The sequence below is a fragment of the Schistocerca gregaria genome, unplaced genomic scaffold, assembly GCF_023897955.1.
Source record: "Schistocerca gregaria isolate iqSchGreg1 unplaced genomic scaffold, iqSchGreg1.2 ptg000925l, whole genome shotgun sequence".
Classification (NCBI taxonomy): Eukaryota; Metazoa; Arthropoda; class Insecta; order Orthoptera; family Acrididae; genus Schistocerca; species Schistocerca gregaria.
Window position 1 is genome coordinate 158,450 of NW_026062282.1, and position 24,091 is coordinate 182,540.

The 24,091-nt window shown below is 55.3% G+C and overlaps 8 protein-coding genes across 8 annotated transcripts; 4 read left to right on the top strand and 4 right to left on the bottom strand.

The window, feature by feature from the left end:
• Positions 1-5,687: 5,687 nt before the first annotated feature.
• On the top strand, positions 5,688-6,477 carry LOC126325478 (peptide deformylase-like). The gene is made up of 2 exons (XM_049995183.1): positions 5,688-6,071; positions 6,157-6,477. Exons 1-2 carry the CDS (start codon positions 5,688-5,690, stop codon positions 6,358-6,360), a joined length of 588 nt encoding a protein of 195 aa, XP_049851140.1. The 3' UTR covers positions 6,361-6,477.
• Positions 6,478-7,517: 1,040 nt separating this feature from the next.
• LOC126325479 (uncharacterized) lies at positions 7,518-10,520 on the top strand. The gene has a single exon (XM_049995184.1). It carries the CDS (start codon positions 7,518-7,520, stop codon positions 10,518-10,520), a length of 3,003 nt encoding a protein of 1,000 aa, XP_049851141.1.
• LOC126325499 (uncharacterized) lies at positions 9,164-12,761 on the bottom strand. Its single transcript, XM_049995205.1, has 2 exons — positions 12,534-12,761; positions 9,164-12,434 (listed from the first exon to the last, which is right to left on the bottom strand). The coding sequence occupies exon 2, from the start codon at positions 12,405-12,407 to the stop codon at positions 10,950-10,952; it is 1,458 nt and encodes a 485-aa protein (XP_049851162.1). The 5' UTR covers positions 12,408-12,434; positions 12,534-12,761; the 3' UTR covers positions 9,164-10,949.
• A 169-nt stretch (positions 12,762-12,930) lies between these two features.
• LOC126325504 (trans-1,2-dihydrobenzene-1,2-diol dehydrogenase-like) lies at positions 12,931-14,397 on the bottom strand. Its single transcript, XM_049995211.1, has 3 exons — positions 14,293-14,397; positions 14,096-14,140; positions 12,931-14,026 (listed from the first exon to the last, which is right to left on the bottom strand). Exons 1-3 carry the CDS (start codon positions 14,345-14,347, stop codon positions 13,050-13,052), a joined length of 1,077 nt encoding a protein of 358 aa, XP_049851168.1. The 5' UTR covers positions 14,348-14,397; the 3' UTR covers positions 12,931-13,049.
• A 1,405-nt stretch (positions 14,398-15,802) lies between these two features.
• LOC126325510 (uncharacterized) lies at positions 15,803-16,616 on the top strand. The gene is made up of 3 exons (XM_049995218.1): positions 15,803-15,880; positions 16,065-16,235; positions 16,334-16,616. Exons 1-3 carry the CDS (start codon positions 15,841-15,843, stop codon positions 16,546-16,548), a joined length of 426 nt encoding a protein of 141 aa, XP_049851175.1. The 5' UTR covers positions 15,803-15,840; the 3' UTR covers positions 16,549-16,616.
• Positions 16,617-16,627: 11 nt separating this feature from the next.
• LOC126325509 (uncharacterized) lies at positions 16,628-17,413 on the bottom strand. Its single transcript, XM_049995217.1, has 3 exons — positions 17,298-17,413; positions 16,845-17,212; positions 16,628-16,765 (listed from the first exon to the last, which is right to left on the bottom strand). The coding sequence occupies exons 2-3, from the start codon at positions 17,204-17,206 to the stop codon at positions 16,681-16,683; spliced, it is 447 nt and encodes a 148-aa protein (XP_049851174.1). The 5' UTR covers positions 17,207-17,212; positions 17,298-17,413; the 3' UTR covers positions 16,628-16,680.
• Positions 17,414-17,761: 348 nt separating this feature from the next.
• Positions 17,762-20,229, top strand: LOC126325495 (uncharacterized). The gene is made up of 3 exons (XM_049995201.1): positions 17,762-17,913; positions 18,134-19,313; positions 19,376-20,229. The coding sequence occupies exons 1-3, from the start codon at positions 17,911-17,913 to the stop codon at positions 20,200-20,202; spliced, it is 2,010 nt and encodes a 669-aa protein (XP_049851158.1). The 5' UTR covers positions 17,762-17,910; the 3' UTR covers positions 20,203-20,229.
• LOC126325492 (uncharacterized) lies at positions 20,195-23,898 on the bottom strand. The gene is made up of 3 exons (XM_049995198.1): positions 23,748-23,898; positions 23,350-23,449; positions 20,195-22,959 (listed from the first exon to the last, which is right to left on the bottom strand). The coding sequence occupies exons 1-3, from the start codon at positions 23,805-23,807 to the stop codon at positions 20,609-20,611; spliced, it is 2,511 nt and encodes an 836-aa protein (XP_049851155.1). The 5' UTR covers positions 23,808-23,898; the 3' UTR covers positions 20,195-20,608.
• Between the last annotated feature and the right edge of the window lie 193 nt (positions 23,899-24,091).

A 24,091-nucleotide genomic window follows, 5' to 3' on the forward strand; every position in this document is an offset into this window, starting at 1 on the left:
AAAACGCCGGCGTCACCAGCGACAACGCGTACAACCTCACCGAAAACGCCGACCTCCCCGCCACCGGACTGCCGCTCAGCACCAGGCTGCTCGCGTCCCTCTTCGCCAAACCGCACTCCACCGCCTCCTCCACCGCCTTCCCCTCGTACAAAACCCTGTACGGACTCCTCAACGCCTCCAAAAACGTCGCGAATACCGCCTCGTCTCCGTTGATCTCCTCGGCCATCTCCCACCTGTACTGCCCCAACAGCTCCTGCGTCAAGCAATCTCGGTAGTACACCTCTGCAGCCACTCTCGAAAATCGCCGGCTCCTCGAGTCCTCTCGCAACTCCGACAGCAACCGCTCGAGCCTCGGCCGCGTCATCGACAACCTCGCTCTGCGAGCTGCGGCACACACTCTGAATATGCAATGCTGAGCAAACGCCGAGTCCAACTTCAGCGCGTACTCCACCAGGTAAACCAAAAAACTCTCCAGCGACGACTCGCTCAGCTCCCCCCCCCCACTCCTTATCTGCGTGTCCAAAAACTGAACCAACCACTGCTGCGACAGCAAGAGCTCCCCCTCCCCACTCGCCAGCCGCTCCAGCACCGGCCGGCATACCGCGCTCAAAAACCGGTACTTCCCGTCCTCCGCGTGCGGGCTGCCCAAACCCGAGCAAACCGTCAAAAAGCGGGCAATCTCCCGCAAACCAGCCAGGCCGAACCGCCTCACGTGCACGCTGGCGTCGACCAGCGGCACGAACAGCGACGGGATCACGTCAAACAACGCCTCCCACAACGACTCGCGGCAAACCAGCGCCTCCGTCGCCTGACCGCCCTCTTCCTCGCAACTCGCCACCTTCTTCCTCCCCCCCCTCTCGGCCAGGGCAGCGGCGACCTCCTCCGACTTCGCACTCACCCAAATCCGAAACACGCTCAGAGAACGGACCGTGACGGCCGCCGCCGCCACCGCGTCTCCGCTCGGCAAATCCATCCATATGCTCTGCAAAAACCGCACCATCGCCTCCTCCGAGGGCAACAGCCCCAACAACACCTGGACGTGCAGGGAAAACTGGTCGAAGTTCCCCGTCGAAGACAACGCCTTGAACGCCTCCCGCAAGTGCCTCGCCAGGGCCGGCGTCAAACGCGCCTCGGACTTCTCCGCTCCGCGGAGCGAAAACAAATACGTCAAAATCTCGAGCAGGTAGAACAGTAACGCGGACAGATGCTCGAAGTAGGACTCGGAGAGCAGGTAACTCCCACCACCTCGCCCCGCGCCGTCGCTCGCCTCTTCAACCCCTCCCACCCACCTAGACGCGCACAACTCCAGGCTCTTGACCAGAATGCGCTTCAAAAATTTTTTGCTCCTCAGAGCCGCCGGCTCGTGAACTCTGTCCTTCGTCGACCTCCCAAACACGCGCTCGACGGGCGAGACGCCGCTCGCGTCGCGCCGCCCGCGCAAGAACGCCTCTGACCGACCCAACTCTCTCAACACGGACGGCAGCAGCAAGTCGACCACCTCCAGCAGCTGGGAGAAGCGATCCGCACTCGAAGCCAGCCGATACGCCACGCAGGTCAAAACGAGCTGCGCGAGCACCCGCGTCGAGGGATTGGACAGCAGCGACGCCCACAGCTCGGCGCTCAGAGTCGCCTCCTGCTCCAACCGCGCTCGCCCCGCGCACGGCGACTCCTGGGAAACGTCGACCAGGGTCTTGGCGAGGCGCCAGACCGTCGACTTGGGCGAGGACGGTGGCAGCGAAAGCCGCGAAAACAGGCGCTGGGAAGGAAATCGCTCCGTGAACCGGCGCGCGGCGTCGAAGATCAAAGTCCGAATCGACGGCGTCGGATGGACCGTATTGAGAACGATAAAAGGAAGGACGGCGTCGTCGGCGGAAGAAGGGCGACCGCGACTCGACCTCTTAAAAAATGAGCGCTCGAACGCGACGCGATCGGTGTCGTCTAAGCAACAAGAAGCGCCCTCGTCGACAGGACGAGGGTCGGCGGCGACCGTACCGCGGCTCGGCTCGTCGTCGTCGGCTTTTCCGCCGTCTCCGCGCGCCTCTTCTTCCTCCGAAAAGCACAACTCTATCATTATCTTGAACGCCCGTTCGACAATCAGAGCGAGCTTGTCTCCGTCGCGCTCGGCTGGCGACGGCCTCCTCGAGCCGCCGACGCGGAGCCGCGTCAGGCGCTCCAGAATCCCGAACAACTCCCTCCTCGGGACCAGTCGAGTCAGACGCTCCACGTTCAGCGCGTGACAGACCAAATCCAGGTCGTCGCTGTTCAGGTGCGCGACCAGCGCTTGAGTGGCGAGAGTCGCCAGGTCTGGACGGGGGCGGCGCCCGGACGCGCTCGAACCGTCTCCTTGTGCAATAATAGACAACAACGTGTCGAGTCCCAGAATTTTCAACTTGGGTGAGGCCTGTTGAAGAGCCAGCAGGACCGTGGTCGTCAGGCGGCCCTCGGACGTCTCCTGTGCCCGAACGGGATGGTGGCGGCTAAACGCGAAGATGTCCAGCCAGTCGCGGCCGAGTTCCTCGCGGCTCAGAAGCGTCTCCAGAGCCGAACCAAAGGCAGATCCGTACAAAGTGTCCAAGCGAAAAAGAAGCGTTGAAAGTCGATCCCGAAGCACGTCCGCTCCCTCGCCGAGCTCGCCGTCCGCGGACGCCTCGTCGGGGACTCGTTGCCCCGACTTGATCAGCTGGTACTGCGTGAGCAACTCGACGATCAGGTCGTGCGCGTGACTCTCGATGGGAAGTCTGTTGACAACTTGGAGCAAGAACTCGTACTTGGACTCGCTTTTCGGCAGGTCTCGCGTCAGTCTAGCGAGCAAAACTTGATAGAAGCAGGACAAATCGTATTTTTCGTTCGAATGGAAGCCAGCCAAGATATTGATCGTGTCCGGCCAGCCGACGAGCGCGTCGTAGCTCTCGGCGGAAAAAGCGTCGACGACCTTCGCTCTGTCGGAGAGCGAGACGTTTTGCAAGACGCTTATCAAAAGCTGCAGCGCCGGCACGTGCAGGTGAGCCGACGCGTGGAGAAACAAAGCGTTCAGAGCCGAAGACAGCAACGCGGGCGATATGAAAACCTTCGAACAAGCGCACGCCATAATGCACATCGCGCTGTGGCAAAGCGACTCGTCCTGGCTGCTCAGACCGGACATCAGGTAGATCCAAATCGAGCGCAGGATCGCGTCGTTCAGACCGTTGCGGGTGATGAGCTCCAAAACAGCCGCCATCGTGAAGCTGTGCAGGTGCTTGTACGCGGTCCTGGAGGCCAGGCAAGACTGAACCATGTCCAAAAGCAGGCGCAGCAAACTAGGGTCCATCGACATCCTGCTGACCAGCGCCTGTCTGGTAATTGGGACGCCCGTCTTCTGTACCGGACGGAGGAATGCCCAGGCGTCCGAGTGCGAGAAGTGAATGGTTTGCAACAGGCGAACAAACATCAAACTCTGGTGGTAGGGAATGAAGTACTTCAAAATGGAAGCCTTGTTGAACTCATTGATGCTGCGCGTACGTCACGAACGCAGACGTGATTTGGAATAAAAAAAAAAAAGAAGTTAGAACTCTATGACAGCTATGCACAAAACACACATGCCAAACGGCTCGGACTATCGGCTCTCCGCGAAAAGAGTGAGACACACGCACACCAACACGGGACAACCGCACGAAAAAAGAGCACATCTCCAAAACCGCACGCGGGAAGGCAGCGGCCGCCTCGCCGCGCTCGGGGTAACAAGCAGACCACTCTCCATTTTCACGTGTAGCGCGCGCATCTACAACTTTCACAATCATGACAGCAGAACTGCGGCCCAAAAAGACACAAGCGCCGCGCGCCCCCCTCCGACCCCTCTCGACGCCGCGTCGCTTTGAGCGCCATTCACCGAACTTACTTATAACACCGGATGAGGTATTCCAGGACTTTATGTGTAGGCTTCTGTAAAAAAAACGGAGCCAACAGAGCCAACAAGGTGTCGATCGATTCATCAAGTCGAGCGTTCGTCTCCGCGGTTTGAAGGGACCGGCTGAAACTACAGGAGGCAGGGGAAAAAAGTGTCGCTTCGAAAGGTTTCAAACGTGGCTCTAGCTTCTTCAGCTGTTCTAGGCCGCTAAGAGCAAGCAGGTATAGCGCATCCTGCTCAATCTTAGCTGCATCCTTCTGGTCAAAAAGAAGACTGGCACGCGCGTTTACTGAAGTTATCTGGCTCAACGTCCCAACCTTCTGTCGGCGCTGACGCAGCTGGCTCAGCACAGACATTTCAGCCACAGGGTAAATTAAAGGGTGAAGCCGTCCGGATAAAAAAACAACAAAAAAATTGTTCAAATTTTTTGGAGCTTCTAGTACACAATTTTATTTCATCGCCTGACGCTTTTTCGTACATACATATTGTGTGTAGAAGTGTATCTGGGATAGGTTTTTTTTTTAATTCTGGCACTTTTTTGTCCAGTCTCAACCGTCAAAAGTGTGCAACGGCGCCACATGTTTGGGTCCCGCTTTCACAGAGAGTCCGCGAGTCGTCGTGGAAAAACGTCCTACACCGCGGGCCGACACGGTATTTTTGCTGCCCTCGCGAGTACCGCAGAGCTGGCGTCGCTCGCTCAGCAGACCTCTTCGACTCGGCGGAAGCGGTCTTTCGACTCGTCGAATTTTATCTAAATTTGCTCGTTCTCCGACGTGAAATTTTTTGTGCTCGATTTTTATTTTGCCTTTGAATGCCCTGTAGCGCCAAGGACCTTAAATTCTAGAGGCGTTCACCGACAAACACCTCGGAGTTCACTGACACAACAAAGCTATACACGATGGAGCGTATTCCAGAGCGACTACGCCGGGCTATAGAAGCGCACCCTTCGAACAAAGTAGGTACAAGGCTTCGAGAGCTGTCAAATGAACCTACGCGGTTCGGCGCGTGAATAGCGCCGCATTACTTAGCTCTGTTCCTCACTGCGTTTGTCTCACAGAGATGCGTTGATTGTGGTGGCTCTAATGCGACTTGGGCCTCTGTTTCGTTGGGAATATTCATTTGCATCCGATGCGCCGGCGTTCATCGCGGCTTAGGGACTCACCTCTCTAGGGTCAAATCGCTCACACTAGACGCTTGGAGTCCAAACGAAATTTTGTACATGGAACTGGGTGGGAATGCACACGCACAGCGCTTTTTGTCGGCTTCTTATCAAGACGACATTCACAACAAATACTCTTCGCGAGACGCCGAGTTGCTGAGAAAAGAGCTGGACATAGAAGTTCGCAGACGACTCGGCCTCTCACCACTGAACGATTTTTCCCAAACGCAAATTGAGGTTACACCACCGCCCGTACATCGTCAAAAATGCATTTACACTGCAAACTCTGTTTCCTCTAATTACGTTCATCCAAGAAAAAAGTTCAGTTGTCCGTGCTGCATCCTTTGAAAATCAGTTCGCCGCTTTTCTGGAGAAATTCGAAGCGAACGCGCCTCTTTCGACGCGCGTGTCACGACCGGATTGGTTTTGCGGCCAACTCGATCTACCTCGAGTCCCCTCCGGACGACGCCCCTCCCCCTCGTCTTGCCGCGCTCGTCGCCTCTCTGTTCGCGCGCGCTCCCCTCTGCGTAGAAAACAGGGACCGCGACCGCGCGTGCTGGGCGTGCTATAAGTTGTCTGGCGTACATAAATTTTCTAAAAAAATTATCAGAGTGTACCGTCATTTTGTTGAAAGATTTCTCTACTATGGGTACACTGGGTCCTCGCGGCGTCCTCAATATCCTTAGAATGGGTCACCCCGTCCTCAAAAAGCACGCGGAGTCCTTCAAAGTTGAAGAAATAAAATCACCCCAAACTCGTCATCTCGTCCAAGACATGAAGGAGACGCTCTATAAGAATCGGGCGGTCGGCCTGGCCGCTCCCCAAATCGGGGTTTCGAAGCAGTTGCTGGTGTTCACTGTGCCTGAGGGCGTTCCGAATCTGACGCACGTCCCGTTGACCGTGCTGTTCAACCCAAAAATGGAGTTTGTCTTGAAACACGAAATTATACAAATGACGGAAAGCTGCTTGTCGGTCCCGGACTGGGTCGGGAAGGTGCCGAGATACAACAACGTCATCATCAATTACCTAGTACGTGGAAGGCGCAAATGCGCGACAGTGCCTCGGCGCCCCTTCTAACCTGTGTGGTTTTTGCTTGGTACATCATAATACACAGGATGAGGAGTCGCAGCCCAAAAGGCTCGTGGCAACCGGATTCGTTTCCGGAATTTTGCAACACGAGGTGGATCACCTGTCCGGGACTCTCTACCTAGAGAGGCTCAAATCAGTCAAGGACCTCGCGTACAAGGAGGAGTGGTCGGACCACATGGCCGAGGATCCGACCGTTTGTTGGAGCGGAACGATAAAGTTCTGCGACTAAAAATTTTGCCTCGTGACATGTAGCGAGAAAATAATTCAGACTGCTTCAGGCGACGCCGATCGAGGTTTCGGCGGTCGAGCTCGAAGGTTTGCGTTGGATCGACTAGAGGAAGAACCGAGGACGTGTGTAGAAACTAAAAAAAAAATGGGCCGGCGTTTACGAAAGAGCGGTGGTCCTTTTTTTTTTCCCTTAAAGCGGCTGGGACCAAGAGTCCGTGCTCCGTCGCGAGCGCATGCGCAGAGCGCCCTGTGCAGCGCGGACGAACCTTGTTTTTTTGGAGGCCTGGCTCCTACAGTTCTTCGATAAAAGTGTAGACCCCGGTTGGACTATGGACTGCAACGGGGTGTATCTATTTTATCGTTAATAGGGGCAAATTCTGTTGTACGAAAAAAGGCGTTCGTTAGAGCCGCTGCGTCGGCGACTTTGACGTTGGGCTCGTCCCTGTGCACCGAAGTGGAGAACGGACGACGAGGCGCGTATCGGCTCGTCAGAAGGTCGACGGTTGCAGGAAGCAGGTCGGCTCCAACCGGCTTCGGCTATCTCGAACGGTCTGGCCCTTGGGCAATTTTGAAGGAGCGATTCACGAGATGCGCGAAATCCAAAAGGCAAAAAAAAAAAAAACAATAGAAAATTCCAAATAATCTCACTTTGTTACTCGGTTCTGAACTGGTACCAGCGCCAATTTGCCACGCTTCGCCCATTCCAAACAAACACCATTTCCCCTTGTTGTCTCTGCATGAAAAGAAAGAGAACGAAGCCACCCAACACCTAGGGCCGACAGTTAAGAACGAGAGAAGATAAGCACTGCTTGCGCCCGCTTGGTGAATTATGCCCTCCAATGTGACCGTTCTCAACGTTGCGGAAAAGCCGTCTGTGTCGCGTACCATAACTCAGATATTGAGTGGTGGAAATCACATACAAGTACGTGCGTAAATGCCACGTCGTCTGGGCGCGTGCGCGTGGACGAAGCGGTGCGCGGTCTCGCTTGTGGGCGGCGTGCGCACGCCGCGTCTCGGCGCCGTTTTTCCGAGGGAGTTGTTTGAGAGGTGTTGTGACTGACCGAAAGGCATCGAAAACGTCAGCGGCCCAGTCGAGCCAAGTTTAATCAAATTTTCGAATTTGAGTACAACATCGGAAATCAGCCCTGTCACATGATTATGACGTCCGTTCTCGGTCATTTGCAGAACTACACGGTTCCGCAGCACATCGAGTCTAATTGGAACGTGAATCCGTTGGTTTTGTTCGACACTCCGCTCCAGAAGAAGACGACCGCCGACAACTTGCCAATCGAGAGGATGCTGCAGGACGAGGCCCGGAGGTGCAAGTGGCTCATTTTGTGGCTCGACTGCGACCGAGAGGGCGAGAACATAGCGTACGAGGTCATCGACATTTGCACGCACACAAATCAGAATTTGAGGATTTTGCGCGCCCGCTTTTCGGCTCTTATCCCCCGCGACATTCACCGGGCGCTGAGGGAGCTCGCCTCCCCGGACCAGCGCATTTCCGACGCGGTGGACGCCCGACAGGAGATAGATTTGAGGATAGGCTTCGCCTTCACTCGGTTTCAGACGACGCGGTGGAGGAGCAAGTTTGCCGAGCTCTCGCAGGGTCCGGCGATCAGCTACGGTCCGTGTCAGTTCCCGACGCTGGGGTTCGTCGTGGACCGGTACTGGAAGCACGTGCACTTCCAACCGGAGGATTATTGGACGATTCGCGTCTTGATCGAAAAGCAGGACCAAGTCGCGACTTTTCTCTGGTCTCGCGTACACTTGTTCGACCACATGAGCTGCGTCATTCTGTACCAGCTTATGCTGGAGAACCCCGTCGCCACGATCACCAAGGTGGAGGTGAAGCCGACGTCGAAGGCGCGGCCGTATCCGCTCACGACGGTCCAGATGCAGAAAATGATGGCCAAAAAATTTAACATGTCAGCTCGCCAAGCGATGAACATAGCGGAAAGCCTGTACCAGCACGGGTGGATCTCGTATCCCAGAACGGAGACGGACTCTTTCGCGCCCAACTTCGACCTCCGTTCCCTGGTTCAGGAGCAAGCGAGCAGCTCGAAATGGGGATCTTACGCCGCCGATCTGATCAAGAGCAAATTTCGACTTCCTCGCTCCGGAAAACACAACGACCGCGCTCACCCGCCAATTTACCCCACCAAATTCACGGACGCGCTCAAGGACGACCACGCGCGCGTGTACGAGTTCGTGGTTCGACACTTCCTCGCCTGCTGCTCGGAAGACGCCGTAGGCGAGCAAGCGCACGTGGAGGCGCAAATCGGCGACGAGACGTTCAAGTGCGACTCGCTGGTGATCCTTCAAAAGAACTATCTGGACGTGTACGAAATGTACCAGGGCTGGAAGGAAGAAGTGATCCCGCGCTTCAAGGTCGGGGAACAGCACCTGCCCAAGGAAGCCAAAATTTTGAGCAAAAAGACGACTCCGCCTCCGCTGCTCAAGGAGGCCGATCTGATCCAGCTGATGCACCAGCACGGAATCGGGACGGACTCGACCATCGCGGAGCACATCCACACCATCTTGCAGCGGAACTACGTGGTGAAAAAAAAGAACGAGCTGGTTCCCACAAAGCTGGGCGAGGCGCTGGTCGCCGGCTACAACTTCGTCGGGTACCGAAAGTTGAACCAGCCGCAGCTCCGCGCCCAAATGGAGTCGGACATGCAGCGCATTTGCACGAACCAGGCTCAAAAAGCGGACGTTGTGAAATTCAACATTGACACTTACCGAGAAATTTTCATTCAACTTCAAAATAAAGCGAGCAAATTGGACCGCGCGCTGAGTCGCTACTTCAACCCCATCGGGACCCTGTTCAAGAGCGAACAGCCCGGCTTCTCCAAGTGCGGGAAGTGCGGGCGACAGATGTCCCTGCGCCTTCTCGACAACGACCGTCACTCCCTGCATTGCGAACACTGCGACGAGAGCTTCGTGATCCCGCTAGGAAAGGTGTACGCGTTCGAACACACGTGTCCCATTTGCTCCTACCAAGTGGTGCGGGTGCTGACGCTGAAAGAAAAAATGATCCACGTCTGCCCATATTGCTACAACTACCCCCCGGCGCAGTTCTCCTCGAAGCCTCCAGACTCTTCTATCCGCATGCTGTGCCTCGCCTGTCCCGCGACCAACTGCGAGCTCAGTCGGAGGGCGCGCTCCTCGGACGCGTTCGTCCGCAGCTGTCCGGTCTGCGGCGCCAAAATGGTCTTGCGCACCTCGAAGACCAACCAAAAAAAATTTTTGGCGTGCACAAACTATCCCGGTTGTACCAAGATTCTGTGGCTCCCAGACGAAAACATCGACGCCTGCGAGGTGCTGCAGGAGAAATGCCCCGCGTGCAGCAGGAACGGGACCGACAGCTACCTGGTTCGGTTCCGATACACCGCTCGCGAAGCGTTCGAGACCGGACGCGACTTCGAAACGGGGTGTCTTGGCAGCTGCCACCGACCCGGCGACATCGTCAAGGAGTGGCTCCGAAAGCGCAACAAAAACTGGGAAAGTTGGGAAACGTCCGGCTCAGACGAATTCAGTGTCTCCGCAAATAAAGAGACAGCGCAGGTAGAGATGAAGACCGTCGGAAGAGGAAACACGTCGCTGCCACAGCACAGGAACAAATTGTACGCCGAGTCCTGTGGTTCTCTGAGTGTCGCTGAAAATTCAACGAAATTTCCAGATTTTTGTTCTCGCAGCGCTTCTGACCTCGCGGTCGACCGCAAGCAGCAACACGTCGACCGGAGCAGCTCGCACAAGGTCGGCGTTCCTCGAAGGGCGTCCTTCTCGTCGCCCTTCAAGCCCACCGACGCGGACAAGCCAACGTCCTCGTCTGTTTTCGACGAGCCAGAGCCCGCAGATGGACAGCACTACTGCATGTGCGGACACCCGGCGCTGTGCAAGGTGGCGAAGACGCCGAAAAACCACGGGAGACATTTCTACGCCTGCGAGGTCGACGCGTGCAACTTTTTTCTCTGGAAAGAAGGCGACCAAGAGTGGGACGCCATGAAGAGGAGCGTGGCTACGGGCAGCACCCGCAGGAACCTCTCCGTCCAAAAGCACGGCAGGAGGGGTTCTGCCTCCAGGAAGACGGGCTCCGGCGGGACGGAGAGCCAATACAAGAAATCTGGCAGCAGAAGGTCGAAAAAAATTTTGTGATAGCGTTTGAAAATTCGCACGAAAAGCTCTCCGGTCGCGCACACGCGCTCTCCTTTTCGGCCGCGTCTGTTCAGAAAAGACGGACGCCCGAGCAGGTGGTCCAGGCAGCCTCCCGGCCCCTTCGCGGCGTAGCCGGCTCATTTTGTGAGTTGGCCCAGGCCGTCGCGGGGCGGCAAGACCGCACTTTCCGCGTCTGTATACACACCCCCGTATACAAACTCTTCTTTGAGGCGGCGCCGTGGGATTGAGGGCGCCGAGAAGAAGCCCCGCGCAAGACCGCGTCGGACGTGCGAACGCGTCTGCGCGCACGACGTACGCGTGCAAGACGCGCACTGAAAGGAAAAAAAGGTTGCAATGCTGGCAAACTGAGAATGCGCGGCTACGGGGGTGTAATTTCCTCAATGTACTCTATATATTTTTGGAATTACATTAAGTTCTGGCCCGTTTTCTCTCGGGCTCTTCAGGTAGATATCCTCTATCTCTATTTCTGTGAGACTTCAACCTTGAACTGTATTTCTCTTCGTGTCTTCCGTGAGACGATCTGCGACTCGAGTAGTGTTCGCGTTGGTCGTCTCTCCTTGAGGACCAAGATTCGATTCGGTCTCTTTCAGCCCATTCCCGGTCGCTCTTGACATCTCGATCGGCCCTGCCGAATTTTTCACGCTCAAAGGCACGATCTCGATCGTTGCGGTCAGAAGGAGGGCCGATTGAACCTTCGTCAATACGCCCTCCGTCCGCCATCCGGTCGTTGGTTGAGTCACCAAAGAACCCCCTTCGGTCTCTAGAACGATGACTGTGACTGGAACTTCCAGAGTGGTGGCTGCAGGAGCCACCTCCACCGCTTGAACCTCCGCCGTGGCCACCGCCAACCGCCACCGTGTTATTGATGCTTTCTTTTCGGTGAGAGTGAGAACTCGAAGCGTGTCCCCCTCCTTCGGACTTAGATCCGCCACTGACTTCTGGAACATGCGCGTTGGAACCAACGCTACCTCTGTCGTCTCGGTCTTGTCTAGAACGAGCGTGTCGGTCGTCTTCGGCAACGCCTTTAGAAGTACTCCCTTTAGATGATGCAGCTCGATGAGAAGGAGACGACGTATTCGGACTAAAATGTGATTTTTTATTAGCGGCATTACTATTTTCCTCTCGAAATTTACGTTGTCGAAGCAAAAAAAGTTTCCAGGTTTCAGGGTTGAATCCATAATTGAAATAGTCCGAGAGCTTTTCGTTGGGACGATTCCAGGCTTTTTCTTCAAATGAATCCGGATCCAATTCTAGTTCATAATTTCTCATTCCGCTCTGCAAAATGTTCATAATGTTCGTCTGCTGGTTGCGAAGAGCACTGGGACTGTGAGTTGTGTCCAGCGACGTCGGAATGGCCATTCCGACGCGCTGCTGGGCATACGCTGGCGACCCACTGCTGTTAAATGATGAAGCGTTGTACGCACGACGATTATTCATATAAAGCTGAGATATCCGACTAGGAGGCAACGTCACTCGATTGGCCATGTGGATGCCGCCGCCCACCACATTGGAATTCATATTGGGCAATAAACCTTGCTGCTGCTGCATCGTCGTCTCTGTCAACGTCAAAGGATCCAAAATAATATCAACTTCGTCCTCTTCCTCGTCCTCTTCCCCATCGTGCTCCGTCTTCGCCAAATCATCCGCCTTCTCGGATTCAGCGCTCGAGACCGCAGACTCCGCCTTCCCAGGCTCATCCGCATCCTCAACTCCTCCTGGTACATCTGCCACACTCGATTCCTTCACCTGCTCAACGTCATCGGCATTAGGCCCTTCTGCCCTATCCTGCTCCACCTTGGGCTCACCCCCCCTGTCTAGGCTGTTCGTCTCCTCCCCCAACGGCGCCTCATTTCCCCCCTCGTTCATCTATTCCTCCGTCCTCTCTCTCTCGCTCTGCGCGCGCGTACGCAAAAAAAAAATTGTCAAAACGCCGTCCCACAGACGAACCTTGCGCCACCAATTGGCGCTCCACTCCAGCCCGTGTCCGCGTACAGTGTATGCGTTGCACGCGCGCATATATCCCCGCGCGCCCTATAACGCCTACGCACAACACGACGACCACCACAAACTCGGCCAAAATGCGCAAAACCACCCTTCTACTAGAAACAACAACCCGCCAGTCAAAACACCCCCTGATCCTCTGTTCTTCAACGAGGTAGGTGCTGCAATTCAACGTTGTCAGCCGGGGTCAGTCGAAACCCTTTTTTTTCGCAAGAGACTAAAAAATATTCTTTTTCTCCGCAAAAAACCCACTTCGTGATTTTTTTTTTAATGCGCGTCACCTCCCTCAGACGGACCCACGAGTCCTCGAAAAAAAATCGTACTGCGCGCAACCGGGAAACGCGAACTAGCCGCGTCTCCTCCCCCGAAACATCGCCCAAAAAAAAAATTTTTCGCCTTCGCGACCCCTCAACTTCTAAATAAACCCCTCACACACTTCTGAGCCGATGTTGCGTGTGCATGTCACACATACACGCCAGAAAAATGCAGCGCCCCCTCACGGACAGCCTAAGTAGAGCGGTCCTCGGATGTGAAATTCAGGCCCAGCTGTCGAGAAACTTCCGTCATGATTTCAGAAATCGCGATGGTCTCGTCGAGGGGCTCTTGATCGCTCTCCAGCCTGCCAGTCTCCACCAGGTGCTGAGCGTAGGCAATTTCGTAGGCCAAGCCTTGCGAATTCGTGTAGTTGAAGGTATGGCCCTTCACATTGGGCAATTCCATGTCGCGATCCGTTTCCGCGCCTCGTTTGTACCTGGTCCCATCTTTCAAACAGACAGAGTAAGAAGTCGGACACCAAAACGCACCGGGAATCGTAATGGTGCCCTTGCTCCCTTGAATAACCAACAGGTCGCTGGACACCGGGTAGGTGCTGGAATAGCTCAAAAACGCCTGGCCCCCATTGGGATATTCAAGGTGAACGAACGTGGACACGTCGTACGAATCGTCTTCGGATAGAAAACCAAACGCCTTGACGAGACTGGGCTTTTGCTCGTACCCGAACACCATGGCGGCAAAGCTAATGGGATATATCCCTAGATCCAGAAGCGCGCTGTGGTCCGGGCCCTTCTTATTGGCCATGGGATGAAGCAACTCCGATTCGACGGACATGTTTGCAGAAACCACTTGCACGTCGCCGATAACCGAGTCGAGGAGCAGTCCTCGAACCTGCAACACGATGGGAAAGTATCTCGACCACAATGCCTCCATCAAAAAGCACCCGTGCTTCCTGGCCGCTTCGACCACCTCGCGCGTCTCCGACGCGTTGCAAGTCAACGGCTTCTCGCATAAGATGTGCTTCTTGGAGGGGATAGAGTCCAAGAGAACACGCTTGTGTCTACTGTGTATAGTAGAAATGTACAGAAAGTCAATTTCTGAATCGTCCAAAAGCTCGGCAAGCTTGCCGTAGACGCGCGCGACTCCATGCTCGCTCGCGAACTTTTTGGTGTGTTCGAAGTCCGTTCCACAGATGGCCAGGACGCGCGCATCTGAAAGGAGCAAAAGACGTGGTCAGAAAAGATTAGTACGCGACGGGGGCGCTTCGGCGCGACACGTACTGGTGACCGACTGAATAGCGCCCAAGAAGTCGTGAGTAATGCGACCTTGTTGGCCATAGGTGCGGCGAGGCATCGTCGAGACGCAGGTAGCAGAAAACCGTTTTTGATGTACGGTTATGTGCACAAAAAAAAGTGTGTTAAACAAAAGCAGCGCGTTCTCCCTCTACCTGGGAGCTGGAAATGCGGAGAAACCGTACCCGTTCCATAGACCCCCCAATTCCAAGTTTTGTTGGACGATGAATCGCTGCTCATTTCGACGGCTTATGCAGTTCTACGCCTCACGAGGAAAAATGACCAGTGCTCCTTCGGCGCGAAAAATAACACAAACGTGACAAACGTTGTAACACAAAAAAAATGTGCATGTGCGCACGTTCGTGACAGCCTGGAAAACCGAATCGCTGAGACTCGCCCTGGCCGTTTTTTCGTCGCGCCCACTTCCAGAGCGAAAAGGGACCGGAGTTGGCGCGCGGCGCGCGTGTGCTCGTTGTTTTTTGACGTGCCGTTCGCGCTTCTCTGTCGTCCCCAGGCTTTGACGCGTTGCCGCTGCGCTTTGGGACCCCCGTCCGGCGAGGCCCCGGGGTGGCGCTCTGGGAGGGCCCCTCGGACACGCGACCGCGAACTTCGTGCGGAAAATTTTTCCAGTGCAAGCGGATGACATGCATGTAGAAGCGCGTGCGCGCACAGCGACGCTGGTTCGAGTCGCGCAGCAGCCGCCAGAGGCTCTTCGCGCGCTGGGGTTTCGACCGGCGCGGTGGCGAGTCCGCCACCGCTTTCTGCGCCGGGGCGCAAAAAAAGCGTTTGGGAGTTGGTCACCGCGCTCAAATTTCGAGAACCGAGGTGCAGCGTGGGCGCGCCTTGACAGGCTCTTCCGGATCGAGCGACTTGACGGAATCGGCTCGAGGAGCGCGCGGACATGCGCGACAGCCCTTCTCTCTCATTCTCGAAAATTGAGTAAACAGAAAAGAAAGTGACAGTGCAAATAATCACCACGCGAGCAATTTCCGTTTCTCGAGCCGTCAGCGACGTAGGGCGCGCGCGGCCGAAGTAGGGGGTTGGAAGGGGAAGAGCTCTGCACCCGAAGTGACCAGCGCTTCGCAGAGAGCGCCGACTTGAGGTCGAAGGTGGACTCAATCTTCCTAATCAGAGAAGTGAAGCAGAGGAGAAGAGACGTCTTCGAAGCGTTGACGGGATCCGGCGATGGCTCACGGAAGCTCTGAGCGCGCAGAAGCTCAAAAAAAGGCGCGTCACGAGTAAGTTCTGAGATCCTTGGCGACGACGCATTTAAGAGGGTATTTGCTACCTCGTCAACGAGAGAGTCCCCACGGCCACGGAGGGGGCGAACTGACCACGTTTGCGCGGCCATCGCAGTCCCGCCTTTGCCTGCGCGGCCAAAGAGCCACCGATCCAAGTCGATCAGAAGCTCTGGTTGCCCCGGTTCTGTGTGTCGCTTTACCAAAAATGGAGCGAACTACAACAATACGGGGGAGGGCGAGCCGTGATTCGGTTTGAACGAGACTCGTTCCGAACGCCGAGAGGACGCACCGCGACAAACAACAAACGTCGATTCGTGTAAAATTGGCTGAGAACGGCAAGCGCAACCAAAGCCCCTTTGTCTCTAGTCATTAAAAAAAAATCTCTTCGACGCCTCTAATAGACGCAGCGGGAGTAATATAATTTATTCAGATATACATTTTTTCTCTCATACAAATCCGGCTCAGACCCAGTCCACAAGCTTGCGCGTAGATATGTCGACCCCTACTTCGAACAAGCTCCAACAGCCGAAATGTAAGTTCAAAGCGGTCCGTGATCAATCTCGCCTTAAATATCGAAAAGAGAGCACACAGAGTTTGAAATTTCGCCTAAGAAAGGCGCCCCTCATGCCCAGAACGTCCGTCCTGCGCCGCATACCCTACCCTCTGACCGCTTCCGCCACTTACGCTCGGCAACTCCTTATGGAACGCCAAAACAGGGGTTAAGGTTAAAACCCTGGCTCCATGCCAGACGTACATAGATGTTATCGTGAAGGTGTACAAGACGCGTCACCTTCTGACCCAAAAAAGGTCAGATAACACGTCTAAAGAATACAGCGAAGCCTTGGTTGGTGACGAGACTGGATGTCTGATCCTCACTCTGTGCGATGGTACATATGCTCTTCGAGCAAAAATTTTTTTTTTTTCTTGCACTCCGAAGGTCCCTCTGACATGTTGCTTATTTGCCTGCCCCCTGCGCGACCCGCAGACGACATCAAGCTCGCACAAGAAGGGGCCGTGCTCGAGATCATCAACGCGAAGATCGAGATGGCCAAGTTCTACATGAGATTGGTCGTTGACAAGTGGGGGAAAATTCGGCCTTCGACGCGCACTATTTCCCACGTGAACCTCAGCAACAACCTATCCAACGTGGAGTTCGAGTTGGTAGACAAGACGGACGAAAATTCCGCTTCAGCCGAATGAAAATTAGGAGTTTGACACCAAAACACCGAGGGAGCTGATACGAGACGTAATACAGAAAAAGATTGCGAAAGTCATTACATCATTTCGTATACATTTTTTATTTTTTGTTTTTACTCGATGGGGGCGGCGCGTCTAGGAGTTGGCTGCCAGGCGCTGTTTTATGCTGCGAGCGACACTGTCGAGGTCTCGCCTTCCTTCTGCCGTGATTCTTCTGCCGCTGGAGGCGGATTGCGGCGGTTAGTTTGGGTGTGTGGGAGAGTGTGTGCTTTTGTATTGCGACGGAAAAGGCGGCGTACCCTTTGGGGTGTTTCTCGATGAGCCTCATCGTTTCCAGGTTTCGCAGGATGGATCGGGCGATGGATCCCGATCCCAGGGCGAAGTGCTGCGGTCGAAGGCCGTTGGTCTTGGCCGCGCCGTAGATTTTTCGGAACGAGCCGATTCCGACGCTCTTGTTCAGGTATATTTTTCGCAGCATGGACGCGGCGCGGACGTAGTACCAGTCGCTATCGTAGGGCGAGAGTTCTTTGCCCACAGCCGTTTTGACGACGTCGACCCAGGGCGGGAGTTGGATGCCCCCGCTCTTCTTCAGGTGTTGAGCGTACGCGGTGATAAGCTGACTGGGAGCTACGTCGCGGACGGTGACGGATGCCGGGTTCATGACGCGCTGCGAGGGGGAAAAAAAACGGCCGTGTGAGGGAGCAGAGTCTCGAGTTTTTCGCGCGGCGCGCGGGCGCCTGTTTCTTACATACGAGATGTCGGGTAGGTGGGGATTTGGATGGAGTCGAGTTTAGACGGTGCGAGGTCTCTTGAAGTGCGCGGACCAAAGAGGAATGTGGCAAAAATGCTCAGATAGCGATGCTCAATTGAAATAGATTTTGGGCTGAAAGGGTTTAAAAAAATAAAAAAATAAAAAAGTGTCTCCGCGCGTAGGTTGAAAGGGGGGGGGGGGTGCGGTGGTGGGAGTCGGCGTTGGGCGCGCGGGGCTAGAACGGAGGCGGGGGGGGCGCGAGGAGCTTCGAGGGCGACGTCGAGTTCGTCGGTTGCGCGCTCTCGCCGCGCGCGGGCGTGGCGAGGTGAGGGGCGGCCGTTTTTCCGGGGGGGCTCGCTTCCCCCGGGAGGGGGTGCGCGTGACGAAGGGCGAACGCGAACAGGTTGTTCTCTCATTGTTGGGTTATTTTTTGCGGTATTTATTTTTTTAGCAAAAATCGTATACAAACCGTTTGTAACCTGAGCATACAGAACATCGAACACACATATTCTGCTTTGAATCGCAATCGGTCTGTGCAGGTTGCCTGAGCTGCTTGGCCTGCGACTTGCCCGCAGACATCTGGAGTCTCTGGTTCTAATTTCAGCCTCGTTTCGATGGTACGGCGGACACTTGTTTCTCGCTTCTGCGGCCTTTCGCGTAGGAAAGGGGTGGTTGTTTGCGAGAAGATGCGCCGTGGCGGACTGCTTGTTTTGATTTGTTCTAGATGCTTACGGATCTTCGAATCGGGTCGTTCCTCGTCTTCGTTCGGGCGCGCGGGTCCTTGCGGCGAACGCCGGACCGGAAACAAAATGCGCGCTGGGAAACATGTGTGTTTAGGAGTCCGATCAGCACAACGCGGGTTCGCAGGCGGCTCAGCCCATGCAACAACAGGGTTACGACTACTCTGCGTATTACCACTATTACCAGCAAAATCCTGAGGCATGGGCGCAGTACATGGCGCAGTGGCAGCAGTACCAACAGGCGAGTGCGAATCCCACTTCTTATTCGGCGTATCCGTACCAGGAGGCGTATCAGGGCCTGAGGAACGTGGCGTATCAAATGAACGTCGACCAGATGGCCCACGCCCACATGGACCGCCAGGAACGCATGGTCCCGTCGACCACGCTGTGGGTCGGCAACCTACCTTGGGACTGCACAGAACAAGACATTCGAGCCGTGTTCGAAATATTCGGTCGAATTCGCAGCATCCGCATTTTGAGTAACAAAAACTGCGCTTTTGTCACCTACTACGACCTGGACGCGAGCACCGCCGCTCATTACGGAACGTTCGGACTCACAATCAAGAACTCTCCCGTCAAAGTCGGATGGGGAAAGGCACAAGCCAACGACTTTATGATGCGAACTAGCGGCTCTCGCGAAGACAACGTGCAGCCCTCTCCAAACATCTGGGTGGGACAGCTAGACCCCAGCATCACAGAAGAAGAACTCAGAGCGGCCTTCCGACAGTTCGGAGTGATAGAGCGAATTCGCGTCTTGCCAGCGAGAAACTGCGCTTTCATCAACTTCGCTCACCTCGAAAGCGCCATCGAGGCCAAAGACCGCATGAACGGCACTCTAATTCGAGACCAACCCGTTCGAGTCAACTACGGCAAGCAAAGAGAAGAAAGAATGGACAAAACCAGCCCCACCTCGGGAGGCAACGGATCCTCTGTCGGACCCTCGAACCACCCCTCTTGGTCCACTAACATCGAGGGCAACACGGCCAAAGGCGACCCAGACATGAGGCACGACGGCAACCTCATGTACCACCATCACCAAATCGACTCGAGAACCAGAAGCCAACCCCCACCTACGCCCCCACCCCCCGACGTGAAGGACGTCATCGACAAGCTCGTGGACAGCATCGTCAAAAAGGGCCCCGAGCTGGAGGCCATGGTAAGAGAAAAACAGGCAAACAACCCAAGGTTCGCCTTCCTAAAAGACGGGCCCGGCTCCAAATACTACCACTGGAAACTAGACCAAGCCAGGCGAAAAGACCACTACGTTGACTTGACAGGTACAAAAAAAAAATTTTTTTTACTGTACCCAGAACCTGACTAACACCCCCTCCCCCCTCAGCCCCCCCTATCACGTCTCCCTGTCCGGCGGCCAAGGCCGACCAGAACCTGTCGACCGTCCCCCCCTGGGAGCAACCAGACCCCATAGACTCCAGCTCCTCGCCTCCACCCGTCCCCTCTAGACTCTCTCCCGGCGAAGAAGAAGAACTGCTGATCATCTTGGGCAGCCTATCCCAAACCAGAGAAAAAATCGAATCGGCCGCAGACTGGGTCTTTCGACATCGAGACAAAATCTCCTCCATTTCGTCCTATTTCAAAACTTACTTTCTACAGCGCGCCGACAGCCTAAGCTCCTGCGTCAACGTGCTCTACGTCGTCAACGAGTCCCTCCAGACCGGCCTGAAGGTCCTGCGCACCCCGTCCGACGCGCCTCAAAGCAAGGCCGATAAGATTTCTACCGGGTTTTTGCCCCACCTCAGCAGCATGATTCGACACATGAAAACCACCTACGGAGAGCACGCCGGTAAGATAAACGAACTACTCACCATGTGGAAGGACAAGGGCATCTACTCTCCCGCCGTCATCGACTCCTGGATCTACTGCGTCTCCCAGCCAGAAAGACCGGCGGAACCCACACCCTGTTCGGGCAACGAGCTCTCCAAGTCCCCTTCACCCGCGCCAACCGCCAGTCCGAGAGAAGAATCCGCATCGCCCCGCCAAGAAGAAGCAGACAACGCCTCAGCAAAAAAAAGGTCTTCCGAACACCTCGACCACACGGAGCCCCCCCTCCAAGAGAACCACAACACCTCTGACCCACAAGTCTCAACCACCGAAGAAAACGCCGCCGCCGAATACGAACCCAAATCAAAAAAAAGGGATATTGAGTAAAAAAAAACAACCCTACCCTCCCCTCTCACTTGCCTTTTTGCTTTTGTATGTACACAAATTCCAAAAAAAAAAAAGTGCTGTCGCGCGCACCCCGAGCGCCCGAGCTCGGCATAGCCGCCTCAAGTCGAACAAGTCTGCTCTTCTTTTTTTTTTCTTTTTTCTCAGATGCGAGCGAAAAGGCGTCTCTATGGAACGAATCGGCGCGCCCGTTCGTCTCCCGCGAAGACCGCTCTTTCGAAAGCCTCGGCGTGCCGCGCGGGAAAGCGTGCGCGTCGGAGGGCGCCCCGGGCGACCGCTGGCTCGCTCGGCGCGGTCGAGAGTCGGCTCGACTCGAGTTTCGAGGCCCCGGGCGAGAAACGCGCGTGTCGCGGAGCCAAGCGGCCCAGCGCGCGGAAAGAGAGGCGCGTCAGGCTCGCGATTGGAGGGGACGGTCGCAGTGATAAGAGGGAGAGGAGTCGCAGGACGAGGGCGGTTTAGGAGAAACGTTGGCAATTCGCTGAGGAGGGCTGCGAATTTTTGACTCTATGAAAAATTGGGGGTGGAGAACGTGGTGCTCGTTGCTGCTCATGTTTGCGCTTCTAACGAGCTTAGGATGAAAGGGAGAGCCATCCGGGCTGTCTGAACACTCGCCGTTCCGATCAAAGACAGGCGAGGACGCATCATAGACGACAGATGACTCCGCATGATCGACAGTACCAACGTGGCTCTGATCGTGGGCGTAGACACCCCTTTGACCGTTTGCGTGATGAACGTCCTCTCCCTCTTGCTGGCGACGACCCTCGTCGCACGCCTTGCCTTGTCGGCGATGAACAAAACCATTTTCCTCCTTTTGACCATTCGAACGCGCAAAGTCGCCATGACAATCCCCTTCTAGACGCTCACCGCCAGGACGGACATCCCCCTCTCCTGAGCTGTTCGAGATTCCCCGCAGACGGGGGCCAACCGATGCGGAGGAACGCCGGAGACCATCAACTTCGGAAGCGGAATTCTGGATTCCATTTGGAGTAAACGTTCGTTGTTCGTCTTGAAAAAAATTTTGTCGCTCCGAAAAATCTTCCACTTGTTCTTGACTCAGAGCTTCGTCCTCCACTAGCCAGGACCCGTCCAGCGCAAATTCGTCGCCAAACTGGTCTATCAAATGGCTGAACGGATCTTCGACGGAACTCTCGTCGGCCAGCGCGCTCATCCTCGAAGACTCGCCGGCACCATTTCGAAGATCTACGACGTTGCCATCGGAAGCGTCGCTCGCCGCCGCCAGGGCGTTCGCGGTCGCTCGCGGGGACTTCACCAGGCCCCAGTGAGAAGAGAGACACTGCCTACGCTGGTAAAATAACATAAACGCCTCCTGCTGCTGCACATAAGAAAATGGCACAGAACTAAGCGACATGTCCGAAATTTTGACCCAACCCTTCTGTGGAGAAGCAAAGTCCTCCGGACGATAGCAAACATAGTGGCCGCCGCGCTCGTTTCCGATGTGGACAATTACAGCCGAAAGGACGTAATCAAAATAGGGATCGCTGCAGTCATTGAAACTTTCCAGCGCCAAAGAGTCCGTCGTCGATGATGTCAGCGCGTCGCCCGACTCCGAAGAAGAAGACAAGGGCGTTCCGCGCTCCGCACTGTCCGCCGCCGATCTCGAGCTCGCCAGCTTCGCCGGTCCGAGCCCCGGCACTGAACAACCCGCCGAATCACTCCAAAACAACCCGCCAAATTCCGAAGGAGATCGATCAAAGCTCCGTCGCACCGCTTCCAAGTCACCCTGGTCCAACTCCGTAGGCATCGAGTACAGCGCAAACGTCCTATCTCTCTTCGAGATGAACGCGGACAGACCCTCCGCAGGGCTAAGACTGTATCGGAGCGCGCTCGAAGGCGGGAGAGAGTAGCGACTCGTCAGCCAAGAAACATTGAGGTGCAAACCAAAGTCAACCCTCCCGCAAATCTTTTTCAACCTCCTCCCTCTACCCACCAAGCACAGCCTGTTGAAATGCAGAGAAAGCAGGTCCGGTGCCTTCAGAATCGTCAAGCGCTTCTCGACCGTGCGCGCCTCCTGGCAATAGCGACAGAGATAATTTTTGATTTTCTCACTCTGGAAAAGACGACTGAAGCAATCAAACAGCGTGAACGAAGAGGCGTCTTTGTATGGCAAATACAGAGAAAGCACGGACATGGTCTCAATCGAAGACCAACTACGGCAACACGCGGAACAATACAACGTATTCTCCATCTTCCCGAAAAAAGGATTCTGTCTCAACAGACCGTCGCCACCATCGTCTTCCATTTTGTCGCCTGTCGGCGAAGACGTCGCCCCCATTCGTCGACCGTTAGACTCATTCGCGCCACCAACCACCTCTCGATCGAAACGACCCTCTCCCCGAGACCAGGACCTGTCAAAGAGATCCCTCCTCACCCCCTGAAACAAAACGGAACTCTCGAGCTTCGGCGAATTCACAAAGGACAGCAAACCAGCGGCACTCGCCGCCGAGAGCGGATCAACCACCCTCCGGCACGCGCTCCTCTTCGCGCTCAACTCGGACTCTATCACCCCATGTAACACGCTGGACAGGCCCCTCATACCAAGCTTCTTCGCCTCGTCTGTCGAGGTACGCTGGCACTCGCTCACGGTAGCTTGTATATGGTCCAACATATAAATCAACAGCTCGTGAGGATCCTGCTGCTCCCCCGTCACGAACCTCGCCTTGATCGTCTTCTCCTCCAACAAGGGCGGCCTCAACGGGCGCGAATCCGAACTCTCCAGCTCTGTGCTCCCCCAACACACGCCATTCCACGCGTAACCATATACACCCCCACACAAACATGCATAGAGAAATGTGTGTGTGCAAATGTCGTCCGTCACGAAAATCCTGTTAACTCATGCACCTGCGGTAACATCTAGGACGCGCATCGCCCGCTGTATGCCGCTCCAAGCGACGAAAAACAAAACAAACAAACGACGTCTCGAGCGGTCGCGTCGCCCGCCTATCCCCCCTTCCCAAATCGGTCCTCTACGCTTCGCGTTCCGCACCGAAAGGCCTGTCGGACCCCCGCAGCCCTCCCCGAAAAGAAGGCGCTCTCTCGCACCTCAAAATTCCCGCTGTTCCCACTGCAATCCTGGCCCACACACACCAGTCACGTCCGACTGTCGCGTACCATTCAACGTCCTTCTGAGAGACTGAATCAAGTCGCTAGACAACCCTCTGGAAGCCAGCTCGGCCAAATAGGAACGAAAAACCCGCAGCGCGGCCAGAGCCTAGTCCGGTAAGTGCAAAAAATGAGCTACCTTCTCGCTTCGAAAATCAACCTCAGACAAAAGCTCCTCACAAAACACACCAACCTGTGCCATAATGTACGTGTGTACGCACTATGCACACACAAGAAGACAACCAGCAGATAACCAAAGCATTCAAGCAAAAAGCAACGACGAACACGCCAGAAAGAGCGGTCACCCTTTCTCAACCATCGACACCCATCTCACAGATGAGAAAATCCACTTCGAAAATTGATACATCCAGAGGGTAGCAAACGAGCAACTCAAACCGACACAATACCTGTACTACGGAGTTTAGAAAGCAAGTATTGCCAGTATTAATCAGGCCTCTACCCACCATCTATTGCTTCACATGTAGACTGCACAGCAAAGAGGTAGGAGAGAAACTGCCAACGCGTGAGTAGTTGGCAGCAGGAAGCTGTGAAGAGTTTGGCGCTGACCGCCGCAAAACAGCCGACAGTAATTTAGAAAATATTAAAAAAACACAAGGATGAGTTTGTGAAGCCAGGCAAAAGAGAGATCGCAGCGGGCGTGACGGACGGCCCCCGTAAAGACGAGAGGCTACAGAACGGGACGACTGCTACTAGGTGAACGATAGAAGAAGAAGATAGCTATAAAGTCCTT